The 18,801-nt window shown below is 41.3% G+C and overlaps 1 protein-coding gene across 4 annotated transcripts in view; it reads right to left on the reverse strand.

Annotated features, from left to right (window-relative positions):
* The window catches only part of SAMD12 (sterile alpha motif domain containing 12), a 315,705-nt gene that overhangs the window by 211,093 nt on the left and 85,811 nt on the right, over positions 1–18,801 (reverse strand). For all 4 annotated transcript variants that reach the window (XM_081950862.1, XM_081950864.1, XM_081950865.1 and 1 more), the window contains exon 3: positions 15,151–15,280. In XM_081950862.1, the coding sequence (XP_081806988.1) occupies positions 15,151–15,280 (130 nt within the window). The remainder of the gene's footprint in view (positions 1–15,150; positions 15,281–18,801) is intronic.

Here is an 18,801-nt window from a genome sequence, read left to right on the forward strand (position 1 = left end):
TCTGTCTATGGGCTCACTGCAGGAGACCATCCAGGCAGAAAACCATATTTTTAATGTTGCCTTTTTATATTTGTGTTGTATTTGTGCTGATAAATAAATAAAGGGAGACTAGTATAGATCTATTTCAAGCTATTTAGCTCTCATCAGCAAATCCCAGTAAGGGTATGGCTAGCTGATGAGAGCTAAATAGCTTGAAATAGATCTATACTAGTCTCCCTTTTTATTTATCAGCACAAATACAACACAAATATATGTATATATGTATGTACGTACACACACACACGCACACACATGCACACACACACACACATACACATGTTGCACTGCAGGTCTGCAGGAAGCTATCCAACAATATTTTCATTGTCAATTCTGAGGCTTGTTGCTCTTCCTCTTGTCATTAGCTTGGTCTTGTTTATATTTAATTCTAGTCGCATTTTTTTCACTGTCCTCTTGTCATGCAGCCTGTTCAGCTAACAGAATAGTGTTATTAGAATATTAGCATCAAAATGTTGATGCTTTTTGCTCCAATTTGGGAACCGCTCATCTTCTTCCAATTTAGCCAACCTCTCTCTCTATTCTACATATGGGCTGAATAAACAAGGGGAGAGCATACAAGCTTGTTACACTCCTTTGCCAGTCTTTTTCTCCATATTTTGTGCATATACTGTGGCTCCCTCACTTGGTTTCTCATGAGGATCATTGAATGTTCTGAAACTTTAATTGTTCTTCCATACCTGATATAGTTAATACAATTGAAGGCTTTTCTAAAATCAATGGACCACACCCTAAACTCTTTTTTTAACAGTTCTTGGTTTTCTTCAGTGTTTCAGTACTGAATTTCTAAAATAAATGAATATTAAAATATACCAGAATACAAGTAGTGAGGAGTCTGGACGGAAGCAAAGAAGAACATAATGTACAGAATATTAAAATATACCAGAATACAAGTAGTGAGGAGTCTGGACGGAAGCAAAGAAGAACATAATGTACAGAAATCTTGCAGATTTGGAGATCCCATCCAGAGTTTTTTTGAGATGGGGGGAGGGGCACATTTTGCGGTCACTCTCTCTCAGCCCAACAGGGTTATCGTTGTGGGAAAAATAGGAGGAGGAAGGAATAATATGCATGTTCACCACCTTGAGTTATTTATAAAAAAAATAAAGAAAGGTGAGGTGAGAGAAAGACAGAGAGAGAAAGACTTGGAATTTTAAGGTAGCCATCATAAAACACTGATTTACTGGTTATCAGGTAGATGCTCTTCCAGGGCATGCTATACAATCTGTTAAATGTTTGGCATCTGATGACAACTCAATAGCAAGATTCTGACAGAGGGTACTTTATCCTTTTATTGAAAGGGAAACTTACAGACATTTTGATAACAAGTCTTCTACTTCTAAGAAACCTGCTTCCCCATCATTGAGTTCAATTGAGTAGAGCTTTCTCTGCTTCCTTGATAACCACCTTTTGATGAAGAAGAGACGTAACTAACCCTTCACCAGCTAATCGAAGAATCTCCAGATGTTATGAACTTGCAGTCTTATCTTTCTTCTTTCCTTGGCTTTGAAAAGACTATTAATCATCTCTGCTACTTTTGCTATTTTTTCACTTGGTATATAGGTAAGAATCCATTTAATTTTGCTTGGGTTCATTTTTTTAAAAAAAATTAAACAACAACAACAGAGAAAGCAATGATGTCTCAGGGTACTGATTTGGGATGCCAAACTCATCATTCATTCCTTTATTCTTTCATCTGATGTGTATCCCATCCTTCATTCAGCATGTCAGAGTGTACACAGTGTGAGTACTATTTTGAGACAACACAGGAGCAAAATACAGTACACAGAGGTTTGTCTTTCAAACAATGGTTTATCTACAGTGTGTGTGTGTGTGTGTGTGTGTATGTGTGTGTGTGTGTGTGTGTATGTGTATGTGTATGTATGTATGTATTTATTTGTGTTATAACCCCTGGTATGCCAAAATATGAGAGGGAACTCACTACTCCCCCTTTCTGTCTATCGGATCACTGCAGGAGACCATCCAGGCAGAAAACCATATTTTTAATGTTGACTTTTTATATTTGTATAAAATATTATATACAAATGTAAAAAGGCAACATTAAAAATATGGTTTTCTGCCTGGATGGTCTCCTGTAGTGAGCCGATAGACAGAAAGAGGGAGTAGTGAGTTCCCTCCCATATTTGGGCATACCAGGGGTTGTAACACACATACATACATACATACATACATACATACATACATACATACATACATACATACATACATACATACATATTGTATTTGTGCTGATAAATAAATAAAGGGAGACTAGTATAGATCAATTTCCAGCTATTTAGCTCTCATCAGCTAGCCATACCCTTACTTGGATTCGAACCTGGACTGTATTACATATTAGGCAGATGTATTAGCCACTAAGCCACAGGCTCTCCTCCTTATCAGCTGAGCCAGGGAAATAGGTATGTATTTGTGTTACAACCCCTGGTATGCCTATATATACATATATATATATATATATATATATATATATATAGATAGATAGATAGATAGATAGATAGATAGATAGATATAGATATAGATATAGATATAGATATAGATATAGATATAGATATAGATATAGATATAGATATAGATATAGATATATGTTTGTGTTACAACCCCTGGTATGCCTATATATATATATATATATGTATGTATGTATGTATGTATGTATACATACATACATACATACATACATACATACATATATATATATATATATGTATATATATATATATGTTTGTGTTACAACCCCTGGTATGCCCAATATATATGTATATATATATTATTTTTTTATTTTATTTTATTTTTTTATTTTATTTAGCTTTAATTTTGGGGGTCTTATTATTTTTGAGGTGCAGGAGACAGCAAGCATGGTCACCTCATGGCTGCTGCTGTGTTGCAATATTTTCAGGGAGGGCTTATTTTGGGGGAAACGGTACAATACATACATGCATGCACTCAAAAACCCAATTGGGCTTCTTATCTGGGGAGGTCTTGTTTTCTTATTTTCGGGAAAACAGGGTACACACACACACACACACACACACACACACACACACACTAGGCAAAACCAGGCAATCAATCAACCTTCAAGTATAACACGGAAGCAGACACGGAGCGAGAGACGGCTCTCACAGGGCCTCTCTTATATAGACAGCCTCTTAAAGTGATAACCTGCTCATTCTGATTGCTGTTTACAGCCTTACAGCGGCTGGTCAGCTATTAAATCATCATTACCTTAACACAGCAGCTCAAGTGTATGGTATATAGCGTACCTGCTCTTTCACCCTATTTCTCCCCAACAATCCTGTAAGGAAGTTTGGGCTGAGAAAGAATGAGTGGCTGAAAATCACCCAGTGAACCTTTATAGTTGAGAGGACGGGGGACGGGGGCTAAAATCTGGCTTGCTCTGCTCCTAGAGGAAACTTTCCCACCTCTTGATACAATTTTTAATAGTTTTAGACCAGCCTTCCAAAACTTAGCACCTTCCAGATGTCTAAATTAAAAATTCTAGAATTCCTTAGCTAGTATAGAATAGTCATTGCTGGGATACAATTCTAGTACTTCTGAAGGCATAAGAATGGGGACGTACAATTTGGCAGTAAATGGAGAAACACCTTTCAGAACAGAACAGAATAACAGAGTTGGAAGGACCTCGGAGGTCTTATAGTCCAACCTCCTGCTCCAGCGGGAGACTCTATGCCAGTGATGGCTAACCTTTTTGTCCTCACATGCTGAAAGTGTATGCGCACGACAACGCACATGCATGTGCCCACACCCATAATGCATTGCAAGTGTGACACCCACCCACTCTGTGCATGCACGTGCAACTCCCTCCCCCTCCGTGCCCTGTTTTGGGTCAAGCAGGCCTCCCCATGCTCCTCCTTCCCTTGTGCATGAGCATGCAACCTCCCTCCCCCCACACATGGGGCACACCAAACCACCCCTTCGCCATTTTGGGCCTAGCAGTCCCCCCCCCATGCTCCTCCTTCCCCTGTGCATGAGCATGCAACCTCCCTCCCCCCGCGCATGTATGTGCGACCCCCTGCCCCTCACACATGTGTGTGCATCTCCCACAAATGCAGCAGAGACCTGAAAATCAGCTGGCTGGCAGGAGGCCAACATCTGTCTCACTTAGCAACAGAAATCTTGGGCTCAATTGTGGTTGTAATCAAGGACTACAGGTGACTCCCCCCCCCCCGCCCCCATCCAATATAATGTTTTCCTCCTGCTTATTTTGAACAATTTGCAAAATAATTCAAAATAAAGATAAACTAACTCAACTAACTAAAAAAATGGTTTTCCTTTTTCTTTGGAATTGTCATTTGTGCGGCGTACTGAAAACAGTTTTAAGGATTGGTTCAAGAGTGCAAAGCATCACCTTAATTCTTTCCAAAATCCGAACTCCTTGTATGCATGTAATTAAATAATATATATTTCCTACGACAATAGAGAAAGGGAGAAATACAGAACAATAGAAAATTTAAGTGTTCCTATCTCAGAAATTTTAACGTCAGAAATCAGCAGTTAAATTACAACTTAATTTTAAAAAAACCATGGCAGAGGAAAGTAATATTCACTAATTTGTTTATTCTATTTACCGTATTTTTCGGACTATAAGATGCACTCCCCCCCCACAATGTGGGTGGAAATGTCTGTGCATCTTATATACCAAAAGTTGCCAAAGCCCCACTCATCTGCGGGGCCCCACCCTTTGGCTGTTCTTGGTCTCTGCGAGTCATGTTTTTAGTCTCTTCATGCCTCGTTTACGGCCTGTTCCAGGCTGCGGGGATTGCCATAGCCTATCACTGCTGATCACTGCATCCACACGCCACATTTTCAGCCTCCACACACCCCGTTTTTGGCTGGTTCCAGGTGGCAGGGATCGATGGCGGTGGTGGTAGCGATTGCTGCTGCCTGGAACGGGCTGAAACGGTGACATGCAGAGACCAAAAACTGGCTGTGCAGAGACCGAAAATACAACGTGCAGAGTCCGAAAATGCGACGCACAGAAGTGGCGATCGGCAACAATGTGCTGTGGTGAGCCCCACAGCCTGCATTGGGTCTAAAATGGATCATGCGGAGACCAAAAATTGGATGCATGGAGGCCAAAAATGGAACACTCGGAGGCACCGGTGGGCTTTGACGATCCCCGCAGCCTGGAACAACTGATCGGCCATATTCCAGGGGGCTGATCCAATCGGCAATCAGCTGCTCATGCTGAATCAGGCTGCATGAAGCTGACCAGCCTATTTGCTGAAAGGATGCTAGCCAGATGAATACCGATGGATGCTGGTAGGCAGAGGCAGAATTTTTTTTTCTTGTTTTCTTCCCCAAAAACTAATGTGCGTCTTATACTTTGGAGCATCTTATACATCTTATACATATATATTATGGCATATACCATAATATGGTATATGCCTTTTGCTGATCCAACTGAATAAAGTAGCTTACATTTAAATTTTACAAGAATAAACCGATAAAAACAAATTGATTAAAATACAAACACATCACTAATTTTTGAAAACAGAAAGAGGCAGCTACATTAAGCGATGGCTCTTGTAGCTTAATGGGGAAATTTTAAAAAGATCCCTTGAATTAAATTCCTTTTTTTAAAAAAAATCCTTTCAATTCATTCCCAAAGGCTGAAAGATGTATTGTGTGTCTCCTGAACCAAGAGAAAATAAGAGCATTGTATTTTGTGTTCAAGCTCCCCCTGGAGGAGCTAAAAATTATTCTATGTCTCCAGAGCATTATTCTATGTCTCCTGCTGGAAAATCCATTACAAATGAGACAAAGCATTGTTCTTCTCTCTTCCCCCCCCCCCCTACCAATTTATCAGAGATACTTTGCACAAAAATATACACTGTGATATCTCAGCACTTGATGAGCTGAATGAAAAAAAGGAATGAATGACCCCCCCAAAAAGAATGAAAACACCGACCTAACCAAAGAGCACAGTAATTAGAACCTGGTTCTCCAAAGTCTATGCAGAGTTGTTGGAAGACACCTGGTCACTCACAAGGCTAAGCAGGGTCAGACCTGATAAATACTTTGAACACCACTAGGAAATCCAAGGATGTCTATCCAAGACCATTTCCATACTTTTCTATTTTATTTTGGCGTTATCAAGTCAGGCATTCTGACACAGGCTTCCTTAGAAAGCAAGAAGCAAAAGTTTTGGTCTTGTATTTACATGACTGTGAATTCCCTTCATTCACAGTCAGCAAGGCTTTAGCAAACAGTCTTTCAGAGGAATGTTTATCCACACGGACCTTATCTCCATTGGAGAGCTGCAAGATAACTAGTTTCCAAACGCAGGGCAAGGCAAAACTTGACACAGAGTCTCTTATAATCACCAACAGAACGTTCCACTCTTGACACCACTGAATGAATGAATGATTTCCCGCAAAAGCCCACTCCCCGTTCATTCCTCTTTTGTTTCCTCTGGGGGGGGGGGGTCAATCACCTCCAAGTTGTGGCTTTACTCTTAAGTTGACCCTGCTTTCTTAGTTGCTCTTGTCTTCTGGCAGCTCTGTGCATGCACATACTGGGAACAGGCTCCATCTGTTCCTCTGCCTCGCTGCTGTCCAACTCTCTTTGCCTCCAACACAGAGCCCTCATCTGAGCTTTCCTCAGCCCTCAGAACCAGCCCATGTTCCTCCCGAACCTCCTAACTGTCTGACTTTGCTGCCAGCAAAGTGCAAGGACAGGTCTCTGCAGTATACCTGGCAAGGTTTTTCAGAAGTGGCTTGCCATTGCCTCTGTTCTAGGGACGAGAAGAATGACTGGCCTAAGGTCACTCAACTGGCTTCATGACTAAGGTGGGACTAGAACTCTTAGCTTATTTCCTTAACTATTACACCAAACTGGTCCCATGCTACAGCTATAAAGCATATCAGTGGTGGGTTGAATGCGGTATGCCCTGGTACGGACATACTGGAGCCTGCCCGGAGCACCTAATACCGTTCTGGTACGGTGCTCTGGAGGGCCCACCCGCCTGCCTGAGCTCCTTACCGGTCTTTTAAGGCTTCCGTGCTTCCGTGCATGGCGCATATAGCACCTGCACGACACTCAGCTGAGCAGCTGGAGTGTCACGGAGGCTTGTGGAGGCGGTAAGATGCAAGCGCATGCTGCGTGCCTCCACGTGGTGCCACCGGGCGCATTCCAACCGTACCGGTTGGAACGGGATCCAGAACCCACCACTGAAGCATATGTAAACATGTCCATGAAGTTACCAAGAATCAAGCATGAATCAAAGGAGACATCCATTTAGAAATGATTTTCTAATATCCATACTGAATGTACTTTTTTAAAAAAAAAAAATAATAATACATACACATCTAGACATTTTGAATTATAAATAACTGGTGGGAGGGAAGCAACAGAGACAGAGAAAACAGCAATTACATGAAAAGCACACTTTCTAATCTTTTGGAGAGATGTACCCATATTTTAAATTCATATGCAATATTTCTATCTTAGCAGTGATTGCATAAATAGACTTGATGTATTGGTATAACTTTGTTAACCTAACTAAAAACCAAGAATGAGTGAAATGAATTTTAATTAAAGGGATCTTTGAAGAATTTTTACTGTTGGGTTTGTTTTTCAGCCATGGTTATTTTCCACCGTTTTAACAATCGCTGATCAAAAGAAAGATGTAATTTATTTTCCAGTGTTTTACTAGGATCAATCTGGCAGGCAAAAAAAACAAACAAAATCTAAATTAATTTCATGTATCCTATAATTGTATAAGTTCTGGAAAAAAATAGGTCACAAAGTGACATTATCATTAATTATTGAAGGCTGCTAAGCAATATTTTCCATTTCCTCCTAAATTTCCGAACCAAATGAGAAACTAAATGGACAAAGCCACCAGGAACATTCAACATTACTCTAATGCCGTTACAATCCCTCCAGCACCATTTACTAAGCCTTTGATTAATACAATGCAGTTTTATGTGAATTTCGGAGAAACTATACATTCTTTTTTATAGCCAGTTCTTGTTTTATGGGCAAGCCACTTGCTTCAAGAATACTAGCCAATTGGGATAATTAAGGAATTTGATTTTATTTTTTTTAGAAATTCTACTTTGTAAAGAATGGACTAATGTGTAAATGATGGCCTAGCAATGCATCTTCTTGTGTAGTTTCCTCAGTTCTTCCCTGCAGCTTTCTACAGTCTAAACCAGGGATCAGCAACCCGCGGCTATGGAGCCGCATGTGGGCTTTTTCATCCCTCTGCTGGGATTCCCTCTTGCCAGTTGGCGCCATAATTTTGAGAGGAGCTTCTGGTTGAGAGGGGGGAAAGCGCAGCGTTCCAGGAGGAAACTCTATGGCAAGGGGCAGGTTTTCCGATCAGCTCCACAATTGATAGGGCTTCCAGTTAGGACAGGTAGAGGAAAAAGGACACCCCGCTAGGAGGAGACTTTATGGTGGGGGAACAGGACTTTCGGTTGGCTCTGTGAAGGAGGGAGTTTCCCCCCTTTGATTAATGAGGTATGGACCGTCAGCCTTCCAAGAAGCATATCTCCGAATAAGCAGAAAAATAAAACCCGAGAACATATTCTAATAAAACAAACTTTAATATAAAATAAAATACAAATCTTAGTATCTAAATCTTACATTTTGTAAGAGCAATGTTGCCCACCTCCTTCGGCAGGCAAACGGAAGATCAGAAGAAAAGTACAAGAATGTGTGACGTATTATGAGACATGCGCATTAATCATTGTCAGATAAGAAAACATTTCTACAGTATAACTCAGAATATAAGCTCAAGTTGACAAACAAATTAATGCAGTGACAGGCTCCATAATTGAACAGGGGGGCTTCCGGTTAGGACCTTTGTGGCTCTTTGAGTGTTTAAGGTTGCCGGTCCCTGATCTAAACACATTAAAAAAGGACTCCGTACTGCTCCCCCAGCAGTTCGAAAGCATGCAAATGTGAGTAGACTAATAGGGACCACTCAGTGGCGGGTTTCAATTTGTTTTTACCACCGGTTTGCTTGTGTGCGCTTGGGCACTCACACAATGCTTTTGCACATGCACAGAAGTGTCCAGGTGGAGCCTCCCGCCACGGCCACTACTAGGTCACCCAATCTGGGCTGAACCAGAGGTAACCCACCTCTGGTACCACTTCTGTGGGAAGGTAAAGGTGCATTCCATGTGCCGTTGGCATATAACCATTCTGGCTACATGACCACGGAAGTATCCTTGGACAACTCTGGTTCCCTCAGCCAAGAAACGGAAATGAGCAACGTGCCCTAGAGTTGGACATGACTAAACAGGGAAACCTTTACCATTTACTCTTATTTCAATATGTCTTTGGAGGTGGTTGCCAAACTACAGGCGATGATTACCAAATTCAAATTGCATAGAACTACAGTAAGGAGAAGACTGATTTACTCTTAATTCTGACATTATCAACTCCAGAGGAGCAACGTTAAGACAATTGCATGATGGGAAGAATTAACTGGCTCCTCTGAGATAGAGATCCAGGTCCTTGGGCCAGAATTCTCCAAGGCACCTGAGGGTAGAACAAGAAGCAATGGGTGGAAACTAATCAAGGGGAGAAGCAACTTAGAACTGAGGAGAAATTTCCTGACAGTTAGAACAATTAATCAGTGGAACAGCTTGCCTCCAGAAGTTGTGAATGCCCCAACACTGGAAGTCTTTAAGAAGATGTTGGATAGCCATTTGTCTGAAACGGTATAGGGTTTCCTGCCTAGGCAGGGGGTTGGACTAGAAGGCCTCCAAGGTCCCTTCCAACTCTACTATTGTATTGTAATGTATAGTATTAATGTGTAGAGTCCCCATTTTTAGGAATTGTAATATACTTTAGTGGCATTGTCCATTTACTGCCCATTTACTTTTCATGATATGTTTTGGGGTTGGTTTTTTTGTATGTGTGGCTTTGACTGTCTTTCAAGCCATATACATGCAATAAGTAAATAAATACCTTAGTGCCTTACCAGAGCAACCATTCTTCAAGGTCTCTCACCTCTGGTATAAGTCTGAGAATTTAGAAACTAATAGAGAATATATGCAGTTCAGGGTTGAGCTGTATATATATACTCTCTGGAGCCCTTGGTGCTCTCTGAGCTTGGTTGGGTTTTTCAGACATTTCATTAACTGAGTAGGTAGCATTTTCGGTGATATAAGCACTATATTTAGTCTGGTAACAAAACACCTGCAAGAAAACAATAGCAATAGCATTTAGACTTATATACCGCTTCAAAGTGCTTTACGGCTCTCTCTAGACAGTTTACAGAGTCAGCATATTTGCCCCCAACAATGTGGATCTTCATTTTACCAACCTCGGAAGGATGGAAAGCTGAGTCAACCTTAAACAGTTAAGGATCGAACTGCTGGCAGTCAGCACAATTAGCCTGCAATACTACATTCTAACCACTGTGCCACCACAGCTCAATAACCAAGTTCAGAGAGCACCCAATACTCTACAATTTAGTAACTCTGTCACATCTCAAGTATGTTGCTAAGGAAAGCTACAGTACATAAATTGGGATTTAGGTTTAGAAGAGACCCCCTCCCCTTCCTGGCAGATGAAGCTGCATTTTGATAAAACCATAAGCTCAGTGTCTTCTGTAATGGCAAAGGTAAATGAAATATACGTAACCAGGGATTCAAGAGAAGACTTGTCCAAAGAATAATTTTCCAAGGAAGACTTTCTAAGTGATCAAACAATGACTCTGGGGGCCAGCCACCATAGATCTTATTATCCAGATCTTATCAACTATTAAACAGAAGTATTGTCGCTTTGCTACATTATGGTTTGTTCCTTCTCTCCTGATTGCCCCAAAGATCTGGTTTATAGATTGCATTTCACATTATTTAAAATGATCACTATTAATCTATAAAGGTACCTTATGTCAGGGTTCCAAGTAACACCCCCGACGAATAAAGACTCCGAGGCTTGAGCTCCCTCAAAGTTCCATTTTATTAGAGATGTCATATTGCCACATCTGGAAAAACCCAAATCTGAAAGCTTCCAGGTTTTCCTCACCCAATTGAAAGCTGAAGATCCCGCCCAGTACCCACATGTCCATCACATGGTCCAATCAGGCACTCCTAACTGGAGATGCCTCCCAGTCATACCTTCGCAGCTGCAGGGCAAGGTGTCCTTGACTTTCTGAGAAAGGAATGTTATTTAGACTATACGTATATCTCCCATACTCCATATAATTCCCCCTTCCATTTTCCCACGGACTAAATGTGGCAGTCCTGAAGGCCCAATGCAAGAGATGGGCTTCCAGGCTTGACACCTTATTTGCACTTCCTTCTGTCTAGAGCAGAGGTGGGTTCCTACCGGTTTGGATTGGTTCAGCTGAGTAGGTAGTAACTTGGCCTGACACGCCCCCGAACTGGTCCTATGGGCGGTGCCATAGGCAACGCCATTTTGTTTTTTGTTTCTGCACATGTGCAGAAACATTTTTTTACTACTGCGCATGCACGTGTAACATGCATCAAGCGGCGCACACGCAAAGCACGTTCCTGAGCAAACCGTCAGTAACAGAAGCTGGAACCCACCCCTTATCTAGAGCATATCTACAAGAGCAGTTCAAGTCACACAATCTGGGAACTAAAAAAAGGACGACAATGTCTGGTGAATTAGTCAAAAAATGATACATGAATCCTACTCAGATTTTCCAATGCAGCTTTACTCATGATTTGTATCAAGGGAATAGATGCATAGCTTATGCAACATCACCCTTCTTGCAATTTCATACAATTATTCTCTTCCACTTCGTATTTTTTTTTAAATTGCATTGAGATGAAGAAAGTGATGCTCAATTGTATTGCTGAATTGCCATTGTGTTTCTTTTCACTGGGTATGTTTTGTATATTTTTCCTAAGTAAGCCTTTGGGAGTCATTCTGATTGTGGCGGCATAGAAATATATCTAATAAATGTTCCTGGGAGGACAGATCTCAGGTTACTTTATGAATCAGAGTCTTTTCAAAAATAGGATAAAAAAATAGGCACGTTTGCTAATCTTCTATCTGTATATTTCACTTTTATACCAAAATGTCTTTGTTTTTAGAAACCTTAGTCCCCAAATAAATTATCTGAATTATTAAGAGCATAGTTATCTAACTACACGTAGTAAGGTTCTGCGTTTAGGCAAGAAAAACAAAACACACAGGTACAATATACAGTATGTGGTACCTTGCTCAATAGTAGTAATTGTGAGAGGGATCTTGGAGCCCTAGTGGACAACCATTTAAATATGAGCCAGCCATGTGCAGCAGCTGCCAAAAAAGCCAACACATTTCTAGGCTGCATAAACAGAGGGATACAATCAAGATCCCATGAAATGTTAATACCACTTTATAATGCTTTGGTAAGGCCACACTTGGAATACTGCATTCAGTTTTGGTCGCCATAATGTAGAAAAGATGTGGAGACTCTGGAAAGAGTGCAGAGAAGAACAACAAAGATGATTAAGGGACTGGAGACTAAAACAAATGAAGAACGATTGCAGGAACTGGGTATGTCTAGTTTAATGAAAAGAAGGACTAGGGGAGAAATGAGAGCATTGTTCCAATATCTCAGGGGTTGCCACAAAGAAGAGGGAGTCAAACTATTTTCCAAGGCACCTGAGGGCAGCACAAGAAGCAATGGGTGGGAACTAATCAAGGAGAGAAGCAACTTAGAATTAAGGAGAAATTTCCTGACAGAACAATTAATCAATTTGCCTCCAGAAGTTGTGAATGCTCCCACACTGGAAGTTTTTAAGATGTTGGATAACCATTTGTCTGAAGTGGTGTAGGGTTTCCTGCCTAAGCAGGGGGTAGACTGAAGACCTCCAAGGTCCCTTCCAACTCTTATTCTATCTATTAATCTATTCTATTCTACACTTTGGAGTAATGGAAAACAGAGGATACATACAGAATATACTATCTGATGAGTCTGTGTTAACCACTGTAAAAGGAATATAATATAAATGGGGAATTTCTATGTGAAGATATGGGCTCTACTGCTGAGTAAATACCCTTCTAAATATTTATCCCAATCCAGAAGTAGGTAATAGAGGGAGCCAAGCAAAAGACACACTATGGAGTCTTCTTTGCTTTTAAAAATGATTTAAGAAAGGAATGCACTTTAGGTAAATGAGAAGTAATTTGAGTTGGCTGCTTCCAGGAAAGTTTTACAACTTTGCAATCTAGCCAATAGCCCTGATATTTCTAAAAGCTCCAAGCATTAGACCTGGCTTAGCTTTCTGAAACTACTGGAGAAACATAGTACACATTAGAAAAATCACAAAAGATAGAGAAGAAAAGAGCAGTCTGCTTCTCCTTTTTCAGTCGAGTTCCATGTGACTTCAGAAGAAACATAGAAGGCAGGAAGAAACTTAGATGCAGTGAAGGGATTCAACCAGTGTAACAACTGTTTCACTGTGTGCATGCCTTGCCCAAACTGGTCTGAACTGGCTGAATCCCACCCCTGGAGCTACATCAGAAATCTAACTCTTCTTTACTTCTACTGTAGTTACGGCCAATGAAGAATTCTAATTCCTAATGGCTTTTTTCCAAGAGTACTGAAATCCTATGAAACTCATATACATTTTCCAGTTATACCAAGCTGCCCCTTTAAATTTGAAACATCTTCACTTCCAAAGAGTTATGGTGACCATGAGTAAAACAATTGCTGAGAATTTGGAATCTCAGCAACTACATACCACAGAGTTGGACTAGAATGCCATTGATGGAGATCTATGGAGATTCTCAATCATCCAGGTCATAATTGTCCCAAAAGTGCTTTTTCATAAGGCAAGTGAACTTCCTTGATTTTTTCCCTTTGAAAACATTTCGCTTCTCTTCCAAAAAGTTTCTTCAGTTAGAGTTAGAACCGAAGAAGCTTCCTGGATGAGAAGCAAAACCTTTTCCAAGAAACAAACCAAGGAAGTCCAGTTGTTTTTTGGAAAAGCCCATTTGGGACAACCATGACCTGGATGATTGAGAATCTCCATAGACAGACTTTGATGAGCTTCTAGTCCAAATCTCTGGTAAGTAATTGCTGAGATTCCAAATTCAGGAGCCATTGTTTTACTCACATGGGTGCCGTAACTCTTTGGAAGAGAATATGTTTCATATATAAAGGTGCTGATTGGTATATCCCAGGTCCCTTCCAGCCCTATGATACTAATTACTTTTATTTGCATCCTTTTATTCTAAATACGAGCATTTCTCACTCCCCAAAAAACCCATTAAAACTATTTTTTTTAAATCACAGAATGACTCCCTCATTGTAATATTCTTTTCATCACTCCTTTAAATGATGTCACATTACACACTGTTTATCGTATTTTTCGGAATATAAGACACACTCCCCCCCCTAAAAGAGGGTGAAAATTTGGGTGCATCTTATACACCGAATGTAGTCCCGCCCACCTGCCGACCCCCATCCTTTGGCTTCTGCCTCCCAGCAATTTGCCTCCTTGCAGCAAACAACATGTTTCAGTTTCAGCACAGCTTGATTAGCACAAGCAGCTGATTGTCAGTTGGATTGGCCTCCCGACCATTAGCTGTTTCAGGCTGCAGGGATTGCCATTGCCTATTGCTGCCTCTGTGCCCCCCGTTTTCGGCCTCCATGTGCCCCATTTTCCGCCCATTCCAATCCCCACCGCCTGGAGTGTGTGGAAAATGGGGCATGCAGAGGCAGAAAACGGGGTGCGTGGAGGTGGCAATAGGCTATGGCAATCCCTGCAGCCTGAAACAGCTGGTGGTTGGGAGGCCAATCCAACTGACAATCAGCTGCTTGTGCTAATCAAGCTGTGCTGAAATTGAAACTGAAATACGCTGTTTGCTGCAAGGAGGCAAATTGCTGGGAGGCAGAGGCATATTTTTTTTCTTATTTTCCTCCCCAAAAGCTAGCTGCGTCTTATACTTCGGAGCGTCTTCTACTCTAAAAATACGGTATTTCTTCCTGTCCTCAAATGGCTCCAGGGAATCACATCAATTTTATCAAACTGAGCACCTATATAAAACAAGTTACACATTTATGGCATTGGAAGAAATTAAACGTGCACATCTGTTCTAAAATGAAATAGATTTGATATTTTCATACTTTACCAGTTATGTCATGCTGTTTGAACGACTCACTGTAGATTTGATACTGACTGGGGCAATGTTTCTTCAACCACTTGCATACATCTTGCTGCGTCCAAAGGGCCACTGGTTTGGTCAGCTTCACAATATGAAACTGGAAACATAAAATAAGTTCAACAAAAGTTAAGCCGATCATCTTGCTTGCATTTCACATATTCCACCTGCATTTTGTACACCATCATCAGCCGGGATGGCCAAACCCTGCAGAGCTAAATTTTGTACTTTGCACGAAAAGGTCAAGGATGAAAGGATTATGATTAATCAGACACTTCTTCATGTGGCTAGCAATTAATAAACCATGGATATCAGAGAGATTTCAGACTTGGAAGGATGGTAAAGAAATCTCAAATTCAATTCAAGTAACAATTTGGGTGATCAGCAAACATCTCAGAGTCATCTCTGTGGATTCTCTTTATGCTACAAAGAAAATATGGGATGCTGAAATATCAGCCTTTGGAAAGTTGATCTCAGAGACGTTAATAGTTGTCTATGTAGAAGATGCTTCTGCCAACTTAGCAATTCAAAAGCATGTAAAAATGCAAGTAGAAAAATAGGGACCACCTTTGGTGGGAAGGTAACAGTGTTCCATGAGCCTTTGGCATTTAGTCATGCCAGCCACATGACCACAGAGACATCTTCGGACAGCGCTGGCTCTTCGCCTTTGAAACGGAGATGAACACCACCCCCTAGAGTCAGTAACAACTAGCATGTATGTGTAAGGGGAACCTTTACCTTTACCTATGCAAGAGATGACCAGGCTGAGCCCAAGGGAGGGGTCAAGCATGTCATCAGTTTGCAGTCCTTCCACTCATGAGATCTAAATCCAGCCCTCCCTGAATTCTGTTGACTCTTATCTACCACCAATTTCCCCTGACCATTAGTAGTTCCGATTCTTGTTCAGAGCTAGCATGAAATAAACTTGTACTCATTTGAACAACCCTTGTTCCTGATTTCTTGTGCTAAGAGTCTTCTCATCCAAGAGTCCTTGGAAATAATAGCTTTGGGGAGATGTCTGTCCATCATTCCCTTTCTGGGATCTAAAATCTTCAGGTTCTTACGTGCATGGATCTATAATCAGAGTTGTCTCCCTCTGCTTCATGGCACTTGGCAGAATTTGGGAGTGGTTGTCCTTGAGAAAAAGAAGCAGATTGACCTGGGGCTTTTGCCTTTCCCAAACTGGCAAGTAATGACCTACTAGCAATAGCACTTACACTTATATACTGCCTCATAGTGCTTTACTATGAAGAGAGGGCTCTCTTTAAGTGGTTTACAGAGTCAGCCTATTGCCCCCAACAATCTGGGTCCCACCTCGGAAGGATGGAAGGCTGAGTCAGCCTTGAGCCTGGTGAGATTTGAACTGCCAAATTGCAGGCAGCCGGCAGTCAGCAGAAGTAGCCTGCAGTACTGCACTCTAACCACCGTGGCTCATACTAGCCCTGCTTCTGTGAAATATTGCTGCTGGGACTGTTGTATCACTAAAGCAATTTTAGCTGACTAATTGGGTGAATTCATTGGGAAACTGATTAAAGGTGTAGGAAACCATTGATGAAAGGGAAAAATAATCTTTCCTCTACACTTCCCCCCCTTTGAAAAATACCAGATGTTCCCAGATGTGCTGAAAAGTTGTTGCTGAGAAAAATGAGGGGGATATGCCCCCTTCTCAGACACACTTGTTATCGGAAATCTGATTTGCTGTGGAGTAGAGCCTCAGCATTTGACATGAATCAGGCAATGACAGGGGTGTCCAACCTTGGTAACTCCCAGAATTCCCCAGACAGCCGTGGATAAACCATGTAGTGGACAATACAGGGCTGTTTAGACCTATTCTCTGAATCCATAATGAGGCACTTTCCTTTTATCCTGACTCAGCAGGAATATAAGTATATGAGAAATGGGTGAAGAAATCTTGCCTGGAAAGCACCGAGTAAATTCATCGGGGCACAATAATGAAACAAGAGTAGGGAGTGAGACATAAAAAAGCAATGAAACCAAAACTACAGAAAGTTGCAGAACCATAAGATTTAAAAAGGGAAGGTTAAAAGTTGAGAAAGCTGGTGGGGAGGGAAGTGATTAGGAAGGAATAAGATTTAAAGGATTTTTTAAAATCTGCCTTTTTGGCAATCCTTCATTGACCAACCTCATCCCAGATCATCTCAGCAAGCTCCTAGCCAATCTTGCTTGACCTTGAAAAGATGAATAGAATCAGATCTGGTTAATTCTAAGGTGGGAGACCAGAAGTGGGTTCCTACTGGTTCACACCGGTTCGGTGGAATTGGTAGTGGAAATGGTAACTGTCTCTGAATCAGTAGGGATGGCATGCTCGCCATGCCCCCAAACTGGTTCCCTGGTCGCCGCGACATCTTTTTTTGACCTTTTTAAATGTTCTGCGCATGCACAGACCTATTTATAGGCAACTGCACACACACACACACACATGCACAAAATTGCACACACACTGAACCGGCAGTAATGCAGACAGAAACCCACCCCTGTGGGAGACCATCCAAAAATATTGGGGCTGTAGCAGAGGTGATATTCAGCCGGTTCGGACCACTTCGCCTAAACCGGTAGTGGAAATCGCGGGTGGGCTTGCCCTATTTAGGCACTTTTTCAAGCTGTGTGCATGCGTGCAAGCCACGTGTGCAATCAAAGTGAAAGCACGGAAGGCTGCATGGGTGGGGCAAGTGTGCTCACATTTGCGAAACCGGTAGGGAAAATAAGTGAATACCACCCCAAGGCTATAGGTTAGTACGGGAAGTCGAGAGACAATTCCTAAAGAGAGCAATAGCAACCCATTTTTTGTAAGGCTGCCATTGAGTTATTTGAGAAACGTCACTTTGAGTTTGGGAAATCCTGGCTAAAGGGTTTAATGTTGAAGGTCAGAGATTTATAGCCAAGTGATGGTCCTGGCATTCTAGCCATGGCCAAGAACACGGTATAAGAGCCTGGATTTAAACTTGACTCAAGAGTGCTTTTAACTAATCTCAAATCACAAAAGATTATAAAAACGAGTGATAGTATGTAAATTTGTGCACAGAAATGGACCAGCAGCCAGCACAATTGTTTAAGAATACTAAAAAGGTTCCAATGAGCGCTTAGGGGAAGTAGGGAACCATGCCAAAGGACTAAATATGCATTCATGTTTACAAGTCTATTTGGGCTGGATTATAGTATTTTTATAGATTAAAGCCACGGAGCAATTATGCTGCTCTACAACATCATTATTAAGAGTCCATACAGCATTTCCTGTTTCTTCTTCTTTCCTACATGTAGCAGTTAGAAGAGCCAACTTCTTACTTTTAAAAGGTAAGCCAAGATTCACAATGATGCGCCATTCTTTCCAGACCGTTTAAGAAATCATCTCTTTACAAAACAGAGCCGCACCTTCCTACGAAGCTGTGGCCAGATGATGTGAATTATTGCTGCATTAAAGAGCAGGAAGAGGGTGGTAACTGAATATGTAACTGAAGTTGCCAAAACATGCAGATTGAATACTGGAAGAACTCATCTAAACAGCCTGATTTCCACAGCATGAAAATACCCCACTTACATTTGCAAAGAACGTGTCCTCATAACAATGCCTCCATCTCATAAGCAACTCATTATTTAGGCAGT

This window comes from Natrix helvetica, assembly GCF_964273705.1.
Source record: "Natrix helvetica genome assembly, chromosome: 4".
Classification (NCBI taxonomy): Eukaryota; Metazoa; Chordata; class Lepidosauria; order Squamata; family Natricidae; genus Natrix; species Natrix helvetica.